Source organism: Pararge aegeria, chromosome 25 (assembly GCF_905163445.1).
Source record: "Pararge aegeria chromosome 25, ilParAegt1.1, whole genome shotgun sequence".
In the NCBI taxonomy this organism is placed as follows: Eukaryota; Metazoa; Arthropoda; class Insecta; order Lepidoptera; family Nymphalidae; genus Pararge; species Pararge aegeria.
In genome coordinates this window covers 10,543,648-10,561,096 of record NC_053204.1, presented here as the reverse complement: position 1 = coordinate 10,561,096, position 17,449 = coordinate 10,543,648, and the positions used below count along the sequence as shown (strand labels likewise).

General features: G+C 36.0%; 2 protein-coding genes across 2 annotated transcripts in view; both read right to left on the bottom strand.

Annotated features, from left to right (window-relative positions):
* LOC120634792 (probable ATP-dependent RNA helicase DHX35) overlaps nucleotides 1-17,449 on the bottom strand; it is a 60,366-nt gene that overhangs the window by 40,140 nt on the left and 2,777 nt on the right. The gene's annotated exons all lie outside the window — the stretch shown is intronic.
* On the bottom strand, nucleotides 9,836-12,344 carry LOC120634793 (ceramide phosphoethanolamine synthase). Its single transcript, XM_039905596.1, has one exon. The coding sequence runs from the start codon at nucleotides 11,660-11,662 to the stop codon at nucleotides 10,559-10,561; it is 1,104 nt and encodes a 367-aa protein (XP_039761530.1). The 5' UTR covers nucleotides 11,663-12,344; the 3' UTR covers nucleotides 9,836-10,558.

The window sequence follows — 17,449 nt, the reverse complement described above, 5'->3', positions numbered from 1 at the left end:
ATGGATTGTGGAACTCCCATCGGTTGATATTATGATGACGATGAACTGTGAGCAGCCGGGGACCTAATTCGATCGCTGGTAGCTTACTTTTCGGAGTTAAGTATATGCGCATTTAATTGAAGCAATTAAAATATCACGGTAAAGGTGATAACGTGGGATACCCGCATGCTCGAGAGTTCTCGAAGGCGTTTGAAATCTACCAATCCGCACTTGGCCAGCGTGGTGGACTACGACCTAAACCTGTTAATTAATCCTACAATCTTTTTTTTTTTTTAATAAATATACTACGACAATACACACATCGCCATCTAGCCCCAAAGTAAGCGTAGCTTGTGTTATGGGTACTAAGATAGCTGATGATTTTTTTTTAATGAATATTATACACATAAATACTTATAATATACAGATAAACACCCAGACACTGAAAAACATTCATGTTCATCACACAAGCATTTTCCCGTTGTGGGAATCGAACCCGCGGCCTTGAACTCAGAAAGCTGGGTCGCTGCCCACTGCGCTAGTCGGCCGTCAATCTATATATAAAAGAAAGTTGTGTTCGTTACACCATTTATAACTCAAAGACGGCTTGAGCAATTTTTATATTAGATTTTTTGGATTCCTCTTAGACCGGAATAGGATAATGAGTATTTATAATTCATTCAACAACTTCTACATTGAGCAGAGTCTACGACCGGGTACCTACTACAATATCCTAACTATTAAGATCTTAGATTACAATTTTTAGTTATCAAATACGGTACATAGTTTTATTAGCTAAGTCATTTTACATGACTATACTAATAAGTTATTCTACTTTTTGACGTGACAACGTCTTATAATTCGATGGAGCCGGCTGCACGCACGAAAAAAACATGACGTATGCGGCGTTACCTCGCTCTGAGGCGTTCCATTTAAGACTTGAAGTGCGCAGAGCGAGAGCGCGGAACGAGCGACAAAGAGGCACAATCGGCCTCCGCGCTCGGTAGCGTTCGACATCTGTCTCTCTCTTACTTGAGTGTGCGATGCGTCCGCGTGGACAGCTGCTATACAATAATACATTTACATGTTTTCGTCAAGTATGAAGTGCAGTGAAAAGTGAATGTGGTGTCAATTGTTTATAGCAACGATGATGATAGAAACTATGTACATTGTAAAAAAAATTACATAATTGTATTCATGCGTACAAATAAATGTAACTTGATCAATTCAATTGTGATTTCGATCTATCTACTTTCTATATCCATACAATATATCTATCATACAAATAAAATTTAAATTTTCTTTTGAAAAATGCAACCATTCCATCAGTATTATCTTATGACGTTGTCACGTTTAACTATCGTCAGTAAACCGAATTTACAGACAATCGATTTTTTTTCTCTCTCTACTCTACCAACTATTTGCATTTACTACTAGTTAAGATTAGCGGGTAATCACAATTATTATATTATGAGTACCTGCATTATTAAAAAAAATAATGTGACGCGGTACGAAGTTCGCCGGGACAGCTAGTGTTAAATAGTTCTGTCATTAGTTGACGGCAGTGAGTCCGATAAAATTATTGAATTTTAATCGTTTTGTACGACTTTTATTAATTTGTTTTTTGTACTCGTTAACTGACCAACCAGAGATTATTCATCCGATGGTAAGTTAAATACCATTGCCTATAAACATGGGCATATCGCAGGGCATGCGTAGGTGTCAAAAGTCTTCTGTCTTTAGATCTAAAGATTTCTCTGACCTAATTGAGATGGCTATGGCACAGACGTGGTGATTCTGATATGGCTTGCTTCAAGCCATAATACTGGATTGATTTCAATCTTGGATAGTGGATTAGAGGTGTGCAATTAAGTTGGGAAAACATAAAAAATAGTTTTCTTACTTCGCAATTTATGTTTTCAGTTACAACACATAATAAATAATCCAATCACAAACAATCATGGGTGAATGTTATTCATAAAAATATGGCATTGTATAATATTAATATAATTTATTATCTTTAATGAACCTTGCCTCAATGTAAAAAATACTTTAAAGTATAACAAAATATGCGTACATATATAATTAAATATGTTGGTTATTAAACATAATTAAAACTCTTAATAAAAAAACGCTCTCATAACGCAAGTACGTTAAGTCGTACGTAATTGTTACCGGATATTTTTTCTATCTGTCCATAAATATTAAAGATATTAAGTGACTTTTACAAATATGAAACATATAAAATCTTGTAAATTGTAAATGAAATAAATCAAGGAAACAACGGTGTAAATAATTATAAATTTTTGTTATGAAATTAATTTGTTCTTAAATATACATATCTGCTTACGTCCATATATCTTTTAGAGACAGTACATACCTACTTTATATCAATAAATAGTTAATCGAACTGTAAATGTAATCTAATATTTCAAGCAAATAAATAAATTATGATTCTGAACTATTATTGCATTTTATTTTATTTAAGTTACAGTAACATGTTCAACGTCAAAAACACGTTAAAATTTAAAATGCCTTTTATTTTAATTAAAAGAATTTCAGTATTTGTTTGGTATGGCATGTTAAAAATTATAATTTCAATTTTCTCGTAAAATAAATAAATCTTATAATCGAATGCAAACATACGTATAAAAAAAATAAAAAAAAATTTAAAAAAAAACATACGTATATAATAGATAATATTATTATCTTATGGGATTATTTTTTAACGTACCTGAGATTTTAAAACTGATATCTAAAATCTTTAGCTACGTAAACAAATAACGGTTAACATATTAAAATTATACCTAATTAGCAACATATTGAAATTAGGATTGGAGCAATTAAAAAAAACTTCGATCAGATTAAGTATCTGTAATATAATTATGTCGCTTAAACACCAGACGATGTATGATTTCAATACCAGTAAGTAGCCTTAGTACAAAATTTCATCTCTCACAACCGAGGAGCCGTTTTCGAGTATTTAACTATGCATTGTCAAAGTATTTGGTGCTCTGCAGGATAATGGTTTTTGGCGCATTCGGTATAATCACGAACTATACGAAATTAATAAAGAACCAAATGTCGTCAAGACTATTAAACTGTTAAGAATGCAATGGGCAGGGCATGTGCAACGCATGGAAGGCACGAGAGCCCCAAAGAGGTTGATGGAGGGCACTTTGGAGGAGCGTAGAGGAAGAGGACGACCTAGGGGCCCTTGGAGTGATGGAGTTCAGAAGGATATAGGGGTTCTGGGAGTTCAGAGCTAGAAAGAAGCGAATTAGTGTACCGCTGCGATGTGGCGTAGAAACCGATTATGGGTATGACTACCATAGTCTCTAAAAGGTTAGCCCGCTACCATCTTAGACTGCATTATCACTTACCACCAGGTGAGATTGCAGTCGAGGGCTAACGTGTAGTGGAATAAAAATCCTAGACTTCTGATTGTACGTGCTTCCAAAAACACCCGCTGAAGAATTGCATTTTAACCTGAGTTTCATGTATTTTGATACTCGAAAACGACTCCTCGATTGCGAGCGGGCAAAACTCGTACTAAAAGTACAGCACTCAAAATAAATAACTAATAAATATATATCGACAATACACACATCGCCATGTAGCTCCAAAATAAGCGTTGCTTGTTATATATGTGTACTAACATGACAAATATTCTTTATGAATAAGATACATAAATACTTATAATATACAGATGAACATCCAGACACTGAAAAACATTCATGTTTATCACACAAACATTCGAACCCACAGCCATAGACTCAGAGAGCAGAATCACTGCCTACTGCGCCAATCGGCAGTCAAAACCTACCTGCCACTGACTGCAGGTACTCGACTTCAAATACATAAGATCATTTTTTAACAATAAACTACTCTCAACAGTTACAAGACATACAACATGTTTCGATGTTATCATACACAAAATAGTTATTTTTATCTCTCTTAACATTCGTATTCCAAGCTATGCGAAAATCAGTCAAGGTTCTAGCGATTACGTTCTATATATTCTTATTTTATTAGACATATATTTTTTTTTAATATTCATTGCATTTGTTTAGCGGGCGTTCTTATGAATTAAATCGATTGATTTGATAAATTATTTTTATTTTTGTCAACTAATGGATTTGTGGACGACAAATGTATTCGATGCAATCCACACCAAGCGAGTCGCTGGGTGCCGCTGGAAACAAGCGGCCCAGGATCGTGGGTTTTGGAACTGCAACATGATACGTCATACCAGCTGTGGACATCAATCGGCTGAGGTGGTGATGATGATGATGATGTTGGTGATGACTAGGTTACGTTAACGATTAATAATGCCCCCCACGAGTTGGCTTGAGAATACAGATACCAATGTGATTGTAATATACGCAGTGGCGTGCATAGAGTCGATAAAAAAGCTTAGGTGTAAATTATTGCCCTAACCAGGTTGCTTTTCTAATAGTTTAAAATTACATTGTGAGATGGTGATAGCAAAAAAAACAACCGGCTAAGTTTGTTGTGGGCTTCTTCTTAGACCAGGACGCGTTTGGAACCCTCGTAGCTTTAGTTTTAAGTTTACGAATGTGGTTATCGCCATCATCTCACTACCGTGTAATTCTTATGTACGCATCAAAAGTGCCACCTATGGGCCTACTTGAATAAAGATATTTTTGACTTTGACTTTGACTTTAGAGGGTATGCACAGGGTATGCAGATGATATGAAATGAATAAAATCTCCAGTACGATGGAGCCTACCCTGGAGGTATAAAAAGCCTACCCTTTTGTATTTATATCTCGTAATCGAGATTATCTTCATTTTATATCATGTGCATACCCTATATGCACGCCACTGAATATACGTAATTATTTGTGTAAAAAATAATTTGCAGCTAAATTTTATAAGTAAAATCTATTATGTAAAAACTGTGAATAAATAATTTATTTCGATAAAAATTAAAGAATTTATGAATGACAACAATTTGTTAACAATAAGTGAACAATATTGTGAACTAACATATTATAAAATGTACGATGATCGATTTATTAATACCTATTTTGTTTGCAAAACATGGAATGTACCTACGTAAATATTTTTTACAATTACAAATATTTTGCGACTCACAGGATATTTGCAGCATACACAAAATAGATTTTAATATCTACTTATAGTATAATTCAAATATAAAATAATTACATTAATTCAGCACACGTATATTAAAGAAGCATTTCGGAGGGAATGGTTGATTAACTTTGTACTATGGATCTGGATATATATACAGTAAAACTTTCTTTATATACTATTATTCGATTTAATTTTTAGTTACTATAGAAAAATACTGATTCGATTTACTAATACGAATAACTTTTTCATTGGCACATTGGATCCTATATATCACGAGGTAATTTAACCTGTTTTCTTCGTAATTTTACATTTATACAATCAAAACCAAAGATTTCATTCGTAGATATATTATAGCTGAATAATCTTTAATATAATTTAATGTTTTAATATTTGGAAACGAATTCAATTAACGGGTTAGTGAACGGATTTGAGTGTGACCATTGATTGAGTTGATTGACCGCTCGCATTCGATTTCACTTTTGAAATTCGGTCTAAAATGCGAAAATATCTGCGATTGAAATCTTTAGTCAAAGACATTATATTCTTTTATATTTATGGAAGTATTAACAATAAATTCAGTTTTAACGCATTATCGGTCAGTTTCTGACTCGCTAATCAATGATCAATATACTAACATTATCAGTATCATCCAACGACTCTCCCACTGCTGTAAATACGCGTCCTCTCTCATAGGCACATGTATAAGAGGGAGGTAGCTCAGACCTTCCAACTTGGAACTTGGACTTCAACGAGTATTGACACGTTTAGCCGAGACTTAAGCACGGTGTATCAGAAACGCCAAATTCTCCAACACAGGTACTGATCTGCATTTTTAACCCACTTGGTCCCCAAGGTATAAATAAACATATTACGACAAGTAAGCGTAGCTGGTGTTATGGGCACTAAGATGACTGTTGATTATTTTTATAAATAATATACATAAATACTTAGAATATACAATATTAACACCCAGACAACGAAAAACATTCATGCTCATCACACAAACAGCTGTGGGAATCGAACCCACGGCCTTGGACTCAGAAAGCCGGGCCGCTGCAAACTGCGCCAATCGGCCGTCAAAGGTGTCTGCTAAATTCGCTTTAGTATCAGCCTACGATATTAATCGTTAAGTTTTTCGGGAAATTGTGTTTCCTATCGATGAATTCGTTAATATAGTAATCATTTGACTTGCTTACTAATTTGATAATTAGAGTATCACTTCTTAAATAACCGAACAACAGGAATTTCAGATATGTTATGGTGATAACAAAAAAAATACCATGCTAAGTTTTTTGTGGGCTCTCCTCAGACAAGAGCGCGTTTGGAAACTTCGTAGTTCTGGGTTTAAGTTGGCGGACGTAAATAGCACCTCAAAATTATGTAAACATATATGTATAAACGCGTCATAAGTGCCTGTGATAGGCCTACATGAATAAAGAATTTTTGAATTTGAATTTTTTACCACTTTATGTATTTTTGTTAATCATCGATTAAACTACGAATTAATTTGACAGCGCTTTCAGAAACTGCCTCGACAAATCCATAAAACATGTGTTAAATACTATCATCATATCAATAGATAAAGTATAAATAAGACGGACGTAGAAACGTCAGCTTTTTATTCTTCATTTACAACTTACCAAAAATTTTTCGTATAACATTAACAGTTTAACAAATCTAAAAACCATTTTGTGAATAACCGCAGATAGAGTAGTATTTTTATTACTTAGTATATAAAATAACAATAATTATTATTAAAGCGCTGTGAATTTAAGTAGGAGGTTCCGGGTTCGATTGCCGGCAGGGGAAATTTGGGAATTTATACTTTCTGAATTCTCTCTGGTCTGGTTTGCTAGTTACCCTACCGACAAAGACGTGCCGCTAAGCGATTTAGTGTTCCGGTGCGATGTCGCGTGGAAACCGATTAGGGATATGTATGACTACCATACTCCCTAACAGGTTAGCCCGCTACCATCTTAGACTGCATCGTCACTTACCACCAGGTGAGATTGCAGTCAAGGGCTAACTTGTAGTGGAAAAAAAAACAGTCGTTGTTTCATAACTGGTGAACTCACTTTTCAAAATTATTACCGTTTATGTATGTGGTAGGCAAATTGAATTTGTAACAATTTAATCTTATCGTAGCCATAGGTATGTATGTCGAATGGTTTCCGAAACAGGGAAAAAGTATGCTATGTTTGCAGAAATTGGGCATATTTTTGACATTCCCGCTCATTTTTCCTCAATCACTTCACTCCACCTAATCCAATTTTTTTTTTACTTTAATAGACTAGGCATTGACCATCATGTCACCTGATGGAAAGTGTACATGTGGTCTAAGATGACTTGACGTTTCAAAGTGCTTATAAACTGGGCCTACTTGAAATAAATTAATTTTGAATTTTTTTGTTTTTTTTTTTTTTTAAGATAACCAGGTTGTGAGAATTAGGAAAAACAAAGAACTCTGACGGGCGTTGCAAACCTTAGAAATGCGCATAAGAAAATGAGATCTAAATCGCTTCGTGCGAGTTTTATAGATATTGACAATAAGGATGAGAACCCGCCCGGTATAAATGAGTTTTTTGTCGCTAGGTTTTCAGTAGGGTCGTATTTATTTTTTAGCTATAATAGCGACTAGCGCTTGACCGCCATCTCGCCTAATGGAAAGTGTAGATGCGGCCTAAGTTGGGACGCGCTTGCCTAGAAGATGCCTATTCACTCTTGTTTTAAAGATACTCAAGTTGTAAGAGTTAGGAAACAGAGAACTCGGAAGGGCGTTCAAAACCCCAGCGTATAAGAAAAGATGCAAATGGTTTCGTGAGAGTTTTTGGGATATTGACTGAATTGACAACAAGGGAAGTAGAACCCGCCCGATATAAATGAGTTTCTTATCGCTAGGCTTTCAGTTGGGTCGTACCCAACTTCAGTCGATGCCTCCCATCAAACAAGACCAGGTCCCAGACCCATCAACCACGGCTAACATGGGCAGAAGACAATTATATCCCCGGGGACAGAATGAAAATTTATCTTCTCCTACAGCTTTATCAACTCTCAGAGCACTGGCCGCACAATTGGAAATAATATTAACAATAATATTATAATGGACGGCCGATTGGCGCAGTTTGCAGCGACCCTGCTTTCTGAGTCCACGACCGTGGGTTCGATTCCCACTACTGGAAAATGTTTGTGTGATGAGCATGAATGTTTTTCAGTGTCTGGGTGTTTATATGTATATTCTAAGTATTTATGTATATTATTCATAAAAATATTCATCAGTCATCTTAGTACCCATAACACACATAATTTGGGGCTGGGCGGCGATGTGTGTAATGTCGAAGTATATTTATTTATTTATTTAATATCCAAATAATATATGTGTAATAATAAACGGGGGTGAACTTCTCCGATTGCCTGTTCCCGTGCTTTAGTTTTTCGTGCGTTCCGAAATATTCGCGACCGAAACTTCAAATCCCGGAAAATTTATTAATTCTCGCGGGATATAAAATGAACATTAAGTTGAATTTGCTATAATCCGCGAAAAGCAGGATAATCTGTACCTACACTGCAAATTACAATTCTTTTTAATTTTTGTACGCCAAACAGATCTTCCGCAATATACCCTCACGCACGCACACACACACACACATATGTTCAAAACATAGTACAAATATGATTACCAGCGTTACCTGCGAATTGATATCTTTATTTTTTTACTTTTTGTTTTAAACGAGCCATATTTATAAGGAGAGCACTGTCGCCTATAACACAGGTTTATACCTAGCTTAGGGACAGTTGATTTCTGTCTATCCGTGTTAATTTTAACATTAATATAAGTTATACCTATTGTGCAGATGTAATGTAAATTGTACCTATGTTTTATTGAACAATAAACAAAATAAACATAAACTCTCTCTCACGGAGCATCCTCAAATGTTGACTTTACAACGATTAATTGCTAAGTCTACGCGGACAAAGTCGCGGGCAAAAGCTACATAACAGCTAAACCTCTAACATCTGGCGCTAAGTCCACAACTGGTCAAACTACTCAAAAAGATTTCTAAATTAATCTGGTTTAGAAACTTCTATCGCACTGCATTAATATTTATGATTTTGGGTAATAAAACAATTTGGATGAATCTTTATACAAAGTAAAGTGTCTTTCAATGGATCAATTTCAAACAATATGATAAGAGTGTCTTAATATAGAAAGTTAGAACCCCTTTGATTTAATTTAAAAAACTCTTCTCTCGTTCTTTCCCTTTTGACGACCTCCATGGCGCAACGGTGAGCGCTTTGAATTTAAGTAGGAGGTCCCGGGTTGGATTCCTGGCAGGGGCCTTTCGGGAATTTATAATTTCAGAATTTTCTTTGGCCTGGTCCGGTCCGGCTTTGGCAGTGGCCGTCAAAAAAAAAAATCTGCTTTTTATTTTAATTTGATAGCCCACCAATCCACATTGGAGCAGCGTATTGGGTCTATACTCTAAAAAACCCTATCTCCTATGAGAGAGAAAACCTCTCCCCAGCAGTGGGACGTTAATAGAATAGGCTATATCTAAACTCTGTTACACGTTAAAGTACCAAACACGCTTTCCATAATATTCATTTACATTTAAGAAGACTGAGCAAAAGCAAGTCATGGACGGGTAATGGATATATAACATTAAAATAAATCGCAGTTATTATATCCAAATTCCAAGCACGAACGACTAAAATAAGGCCACCATTTTTTTTTTTTTAATTTTACACCGTTTCAGTAACTTTTCCAAGATACCAACCGGTCGTCTCTAGATAATATGCAAATGCCAGTTGTTCACTAAAATTACAACCCGTCACTGGTTGTTTACCAGTGGCGGGCTGTTATTTAACTATCAGAAAAGACTCTGAAACCTCAGGAACTTATCCAACAAGTTACTTACCGGCCGTCTTTAAACAAAACGCAATATATGACAGCGCCGGTTATACACTAAAATAACAGATCGCCACAGATAGGCACCAGAAAAGTAACTAAACAGGCTAAGATCGTATCGACTCGACACAGACTCCATTAAAGTATTGAAATGTTGGTTCACATATTATGTGACATTAAATGTGCGACGACTGGACCTGGACGTGACGGACCTATCATAGTACTGACATAAAAATATTGACCAGTTTGCTATATGTCACATATCATTAGTGCATTGAAATATGCACTTTATGTCATGTCACATAAAGGGTTTGTTTGAAATAAGTGGACCATTCGTTGTTCACAAATTGATGAAAAGTTTGCTATATGTCACAAAACATAAAGATCATATTCCAAAGCTTTAATCCCAGCCGAGTCGATATGGTTTACGAAGGCCACTATTGTGTCACTGCGTTCAACCTATTCGCAATCTTCAATACCCAATCAGTCATCACCCACACTCGTTAGGATGAAGTAATACCGCAATTGTCACCAGCACCCATGGCACAAAACTTCAGCCGTTGACAACGAACGCTCTAATGCTCTCGACCAAATACTCAGACGCACCCACCGTTATAACTAAACCCACGTAACCGCTATAATGAACAGTCTTCAAGAACACCCACATCTTATCACAGAACACCGCAAGTGACAGCAAATGCAAATAACTGTGCGGATTGACTATCCTCCACAAACTGGTGGCGAAGAAAAACGTCCCAGATCTGAAGGTATCCTCCCTTCTCCACGCATCGTATCCAGTGCAGTTCTCTAACATATCTTGATACATATCTATATATCTATTCCAAGCTAACGAAGATAGCACCATTTGGCCGGAGAACAATCCAAGGACCTGGACGATCCTTTGAAATGTCACTTTAGTTTTGTAAGATATACCCACATCGGTGTGCTCCTTCTCTATATCCTCGCTCGAATTGATTTCCTTTAATTGATGATAGGGCAAAGTGCTGACTGGAGTTCCTTTGTAACCTCGTCTCGGCGGATTGTTTTTCAAATAGAACAGTATTCCTATAATCATAGCAGTGACGCCTAGCAAATCACATATTCCATCGACCCAATAACCGAGGCTGCCGACCTCTGATCTCTCACCTTTAATATGCTTCCTTTCTCTAGCGACGTGACCGTCCAAGTCGTCCAAAAACATTCGTATCTGGAATAGGACGATAGCTGATCGACGGGCCACTAAACTCTGACACGTTAACAGTTTCGCTCCCAAACAAGCTATGAGCACGTGGAAGAAAGAAATCATATTCGGCGTTAGAAATAGCATTCTCTCGGATATACCTAATCCTATATCGAGTATCGCGCACAGCGGGCCATAAATGTAATGATTAATGTGGTCAACCATTAAAGCTTTCACAGTTGGATGGCAGAGTGGATTTATTGTGCAGGGCACCCATACCACATCTTCGTAATTCTGCTGTTTTATCGACTTGTGTGTCGAGGATTCTTGGGTGGCATTCTCTACACTCTCGTATATGTCGATTCTGTAATTCTGTATACGTAGGAACAGGAAAGTGTCCATGTATATGCAGTAAACCACCACTATGAACAGTAGAAATGTGAGAATTTTACTCGCTTGAGACGAAGGCCACATCATCTTGATTCAATATAGGGATTAAGCGTGCGCGGTGATACCCAGAGTATCCACGGATCGGTGGGGCTTCGAAAATCAGTACACAAACATCGCGCGGGACGTTTACAACATCTCGTAATCCCCAAAACGTATGTGTGTTAATGCGTGGGTCGGGGGTTTTGAATCTACGACGCCCTTCTATTTATAACTCCATGGGATCACGCTTCCCACTATACAACAATTTTAACGGCAATCGCGACGTCCTCAAACTATGAAAGTTATAATTATCACACGCGGGCTTGTGTGTAAACATAAACAGTTAACGAAACTTGCTATTCAACCAGATGCAGACAAATAAATCCATTGTTTTTAGTTCACTCCACTCAACGACAGTGTCACATCACTTTAAGTTATTCCGAATGCTCTCGTAAAAACTTGTTTTGGACTCGCAGCACATAAAAGTGTTGGCGACTTGATAAAATCGATGCAGCGATTTTGTAGAACGGATACCGGTATCAAAACAGTCAACGCACTGCTACCGACGAGGGTTTTGAGTTAACAAAGGCGCTGTTAAAATTTATAATATTGTTTAGCACTTTTTTCTTTGATAACAGCGATTGTAAACACCAATGTTTACATAACTTTGTCGCGATTTAGTTTGCGGAGCGACCGGATGCGTGCGCATTTCTCCCAGACGTCATTCTGACTGAATGAGACTGCGGAGTTGTCCCGACCAATGTATCGTGAACGGCGTAACGGAGCCCACATCAGCTGTACAACCAACCTTGTACTTATAAACTGTTCGACTCTGAAGCCATTGCTTTATTCAAGGTGCGTTGACGAATTAAATAAAATAAGTAACGGGATTCCCATACTTATCTATATACTAGCTGTTGCCCGCGATTTCGTCTGCGTTTGATTTTGTTTTTTGATGTGGCATTAAATTTAGTTGTTCATCTAAAAAAAAATTACGTATTCAGTATCGCTAAACCTTAAATGAGGGGTTTGCTGCTATCCGCTGAGGAATTCTGTCCTCTATCTCCAACCACAGGTTGGGCAAAATTAAACACATATTATAACCTCTATAGTACAAAAATAATTATTTAAATCGGTTATAATTTGTCGGATTTATGGTGTATAATCGTCACACACTCATCCCCTCTCCCAAAGGAACCGAGCTTAATGTCAGGATAAAAAGTATCCTATATTACTTCTAACACTTCCAAGAATATGTGTACAAAGTTTCATGAGGATCGGTTAAGTAGTTTTTGAGTGAAAGCGTAACAAACAAACTTACATTGACATTTATATTAGTAGGGATATAAAAATGTTATGTTGGTTTGTGTACGCTTCAAAAACTCAAAAAGTTCTGCACCGATCGGGCTGAAATTTTAGCATGATATATAATACGTATAAAGCATTGTTTTTTATCTATTTTTCTAACCATTCAATCACAATGTACCACAGCGTAGCGTGGCAGGGTGCAGATAGTATAATATAAAAATGAATTTGAATGCACGTGTCTAATTCTAAAATTGCCGGACCGATTATAAGATTTTTTTGCTTGATTTGCTTCAATTGCGGAGCTTCAATAAATGTAAGGACTCACAGGTTTAGCCGTGAAATCTTTATATATAAATATTTCTGTTGTTAACGACTTCGTCCGCGTTAATTAACGTTTTTTTTACGAATCCTGCGAGAATCGTCATATTTCCCGAGGATTTTTAGGTACATAAGTTTTAGGCACGTTTTGCTAGGTAATTTACATTAAATAATTGCAATTTTCTAAAGGATCTCAAAGTTAATATCTTTGGCTTTCTATTGACATTTTCAGATTTCGGTCCAGTTGTTCTGGAGCCTATTGGGTACAAAGAAACAAAAAATCTCCCCTATTTATAATATTAGTATTTTGCATTAGGTACACAGATATGAACTATATATTCACAAAGTGAGTGATGTCGGAAAAGTCGTTGGCTCTCGACTACAATCTCACCTTCTGGTAAGTGATGATGCAGTCTAAGATGGTAAAGGGCAAACCAGTTTAGGGTATAGCAGTTTTATAAAACTCATACTCCTAATCGGTTTCGACACGAGATGGTACTAAAACGCTAAATCGCTTAGCGGGACAATTTTTGTCGGTAACAAGCCACGGCCGTCGCCTTCCAACCGGGAAATTTAATTGCTTAAAACGCACATTACTCTGGAAAATTAGAGGGTGTGTGCCGTGAATCGAACTCGGTCCCCCCGAAAAGAAAGCCGAGCAATCGCTGCTAAAATCGTAATGTAAACCTCCTCACTTGAATAAGATTAAATATTATTATTATTATATTTATAGGCCCTCAGAAACCATAATACTACATCTCAAGGCAATATTATGAAGTAGTAAACAAGACATTCAATAGAAATAAAACTAAGTGAAATAAAAAAAAAAGAAGTCATAATAAAACGGGGATTAAAACCTTATTAATAAAGCATGTAAGAAATTATGCACAATTAATTATTTTTAAAAATATATTATATAATATGAAGTAGATACGTATTACCTTTACTTTTTAGTGTCAAGTTTATTTTAAATTGTTTAAAAAATAACGAAAACACACTTGGGGTCTTAAGTACATATAGAAAATCTCTTTATTTATATATTTTTAAAACATACTCTAAAAAGAAAGAAAGAAAGAAAACTTTATTTGGATATACACACACTAGAATTAAAATACAACTTAATAGTCTACACAACAATTATAGGAACGGTGTGATCCCAAAATGGTCTTCACTCAGCATGTTTGCAGTGCCTGTTAAGACACAGCGCTGATCTTCCGTGAAGCCAGACGTGATGTTTGGACGGTAGGCACTGTCAGAGCGACGCTTAAAAACTATGGGTAAAATAATACAATTTAAACTATTATATAATTAAAAAATAAGACTCTTAAAAGTTATGAGTATGGTTTAAATATATCTCGCATACTCACTAGCAGGTCAGCCCGCTACCATCTTAGACTGCATCATCACTTACCATCAGGTGAGATTGCAGTCAAGAGCTACCCCCTCCCATCCCCTCACCATCCCTTTACAATTTAGTAAACATATTTGTATGAACGCTTCATAAGTGATAGGCGTATGAATAAAGAATTTTTGAATTTGGAATTTTATTTTTCTTATTTATTTACCTGAAGAATGCTGTCGCTAGAGTAACGCATTCTTTATAAACGAGAATAGTCATTTACTATTTATAACAGAGGACTTGAATTTGAAAAAAAAAATTAAAGTCTTAACCCACATAAATTTAAAGATTCGCTTTAAAATTACGAGACAACAATAGAAGTGTGGAAGCTACTGTTAAGAAATCGGGTGGCGGTCTTTGTCAAAGCGGCGGTGGTACACAGGTCTCTTTTTTTTGGTTCCCAATGGGTATCCCATGAACTATGATTAGTAACAAGGTTGAAGTTTACACAGATTGTTACGGTCGAGCGTTTCACCATAGCTCCCGTACAAAGATATCTATATACAGTCAAAACCGGTTAAATTGACCAAAATCGAAGGTCCTGGCTGAATGCTATATGAACGCCTTATCGGAAAACATTGGTTTTTACGACATTGTTTACTACGACATACCGCATTAAGCGACCACATTTGGTTAATGTTTTCGGAAAATTATATCTGTAGAACGAACGGTTAAGCTGTATTGTAAACAATTTGAATAGGTAACAGTATCCACAGTATTCAAAGTTTATATAAAACGTAAGCTTACAGAAAAATCCTATTATAACATTAAGGATTATTTAAACGATAAAAAAACTTGGGTGTGAATTGCTCTAGCTTCATAGCTTAATTTAAATTTACTGGAAGATGGTGATAACAAAAAAATAAATTTACCCGGCTAAGTTTGTTGTGGGCTCTTCTTAGACCAGGGCGCGTTTGGAACCCTCGTAGCTTTAGATTTAAGTTGGCGAACGAAGTTATCACCATCCCGTTACAATTATGTAAACAAATATGTATGAACGCTTCATAAGTGCCTGTGATAGGCCTACATGAATAAAGAAAATTTGAATTTGAATTTGAATTTGAATTTGAATTTGAATTTGAATTTGAACATATCTGGCACAGTATAATGGTCAATGGCTATTATTGTAAAAGTAAACTAAGTTTAGGGTCTTTTATAATTCTTAGAAACAAAACACACGCATGCCGTATCCTCAAGGCCCGCTCTGTCATATCTCTTAAGTCAGTTTGTTACTTATCTTTACACCAGACGCACCAAAACATATTGTTGAGTTATGTTGTATGTAGTATTGTTGAAAATTGTAACATGTCGCAAAAAAGAAAACAAATCAATATCGAAGAAAAATCGCATATTACAATTATCTTTCCTATTAAAACCTGTCACCGGTTGTTACAACTATCGGTTTTTACGACTAAATACGAGTAGTCCCTTCGATGTCGTTATAACAGATTTTGACTGTATATAAAAGAGAAAGTGTGTGGGTATGTTCCGTATAGGCTCCGAAACGGCTGCATCGATTTCAATGAAACTTTCAGGGAATCTCCGGATTGAATTGGCGAGTAATCTTGTAAAGTTTGGTGATGATCGGAGCACTCCTATTTTTGAACTGTCAAACTGTCAAATACAGCTTTTATTTACTATAATGATATTCCATTGTTGGGTGTACATGGGTGTAGATAATGATCTTCACCGGCTCGAGAAGAGAATAGAAGAGAATGAATACGGAGAGAAATAAATGATTTAATATATTATGAGACTTAAATTAAAAATTTAATGTTGAATAAAATAAAGCAAAATCTAGCCCGGCGAAGCGGGCTGTGCGTACGCTAGGAATTTATATTTAAAGAGTACAACCCTTACAATGCTTACAACGCCCCGCGCACCTCTCACTTTACACCCGCGGAATGTTGCTAGCCCACAAACTTTTTCTCATTATTCCATTATATGGTAAACGGTTAGAACATTAGACGTAAAATAATTACTTTCAACTGCTAAATGGTATGACGGCCGACTGGCTTTCTGAGTCCAAGGCCGTGGGTTCGATTCCCACAACTGGAAAATGCCTGTGTGTTGAACAAATGCTTTTCAGTGTCTGGGTGTATATCTGTATATTATAAGTATTTATGTGTATTATTCATAAAAATATTCATCAGTCATCTTAGTACCCATAACAAAAGCTACGCTTACTTTGGGGCTAGATGGCGATGTGTGTATTGTCGTGGTATACTTATTATTTAATTTAAATTAAATAATAAGTATACCATGTATAATCAAACATTACAATAATAATAGATGAAATTTTGGAATATGTCCAAAGCTAAACTTAACCAACAATTTGCAGACGTTAATTTTGAAAATAATTATCTTTCGAATTTCGAATATCATTTTATCTTTTCGAGGCGTTAATGATAAACTTGGCACTGTTTCTGTGGGTGGCGGCGGTTTTACTAGTCAAGCCCTTTCATTAGACAACCATTTATTGTTGTTAAAAAGTATAGCTCAGAAAACTCCCGACTAATTTACTTTTCGAACAAAAAAGAAACAGAATCAATATCGCACAAAAACACACGTCAAACTTTTAACACCCCGTAGTTTTTACGTGGAGAGTTAAAAACGAATATGTTGCAGCAAAAGCACCGTAAAATCTATATGTTGAATAGGTTCTTAAAAATAATGTGCTAGAGTGTTGTAGTTTTTCTAAAGTCCCATAGAGAAGTGCGCGTTTGCATATCTCTATCTTTATTATGAAAATCAAGCTTAATTTGCTATACTCCGCGAAAAGCAGAAGAATCTGTACGGTTTAATTTGTA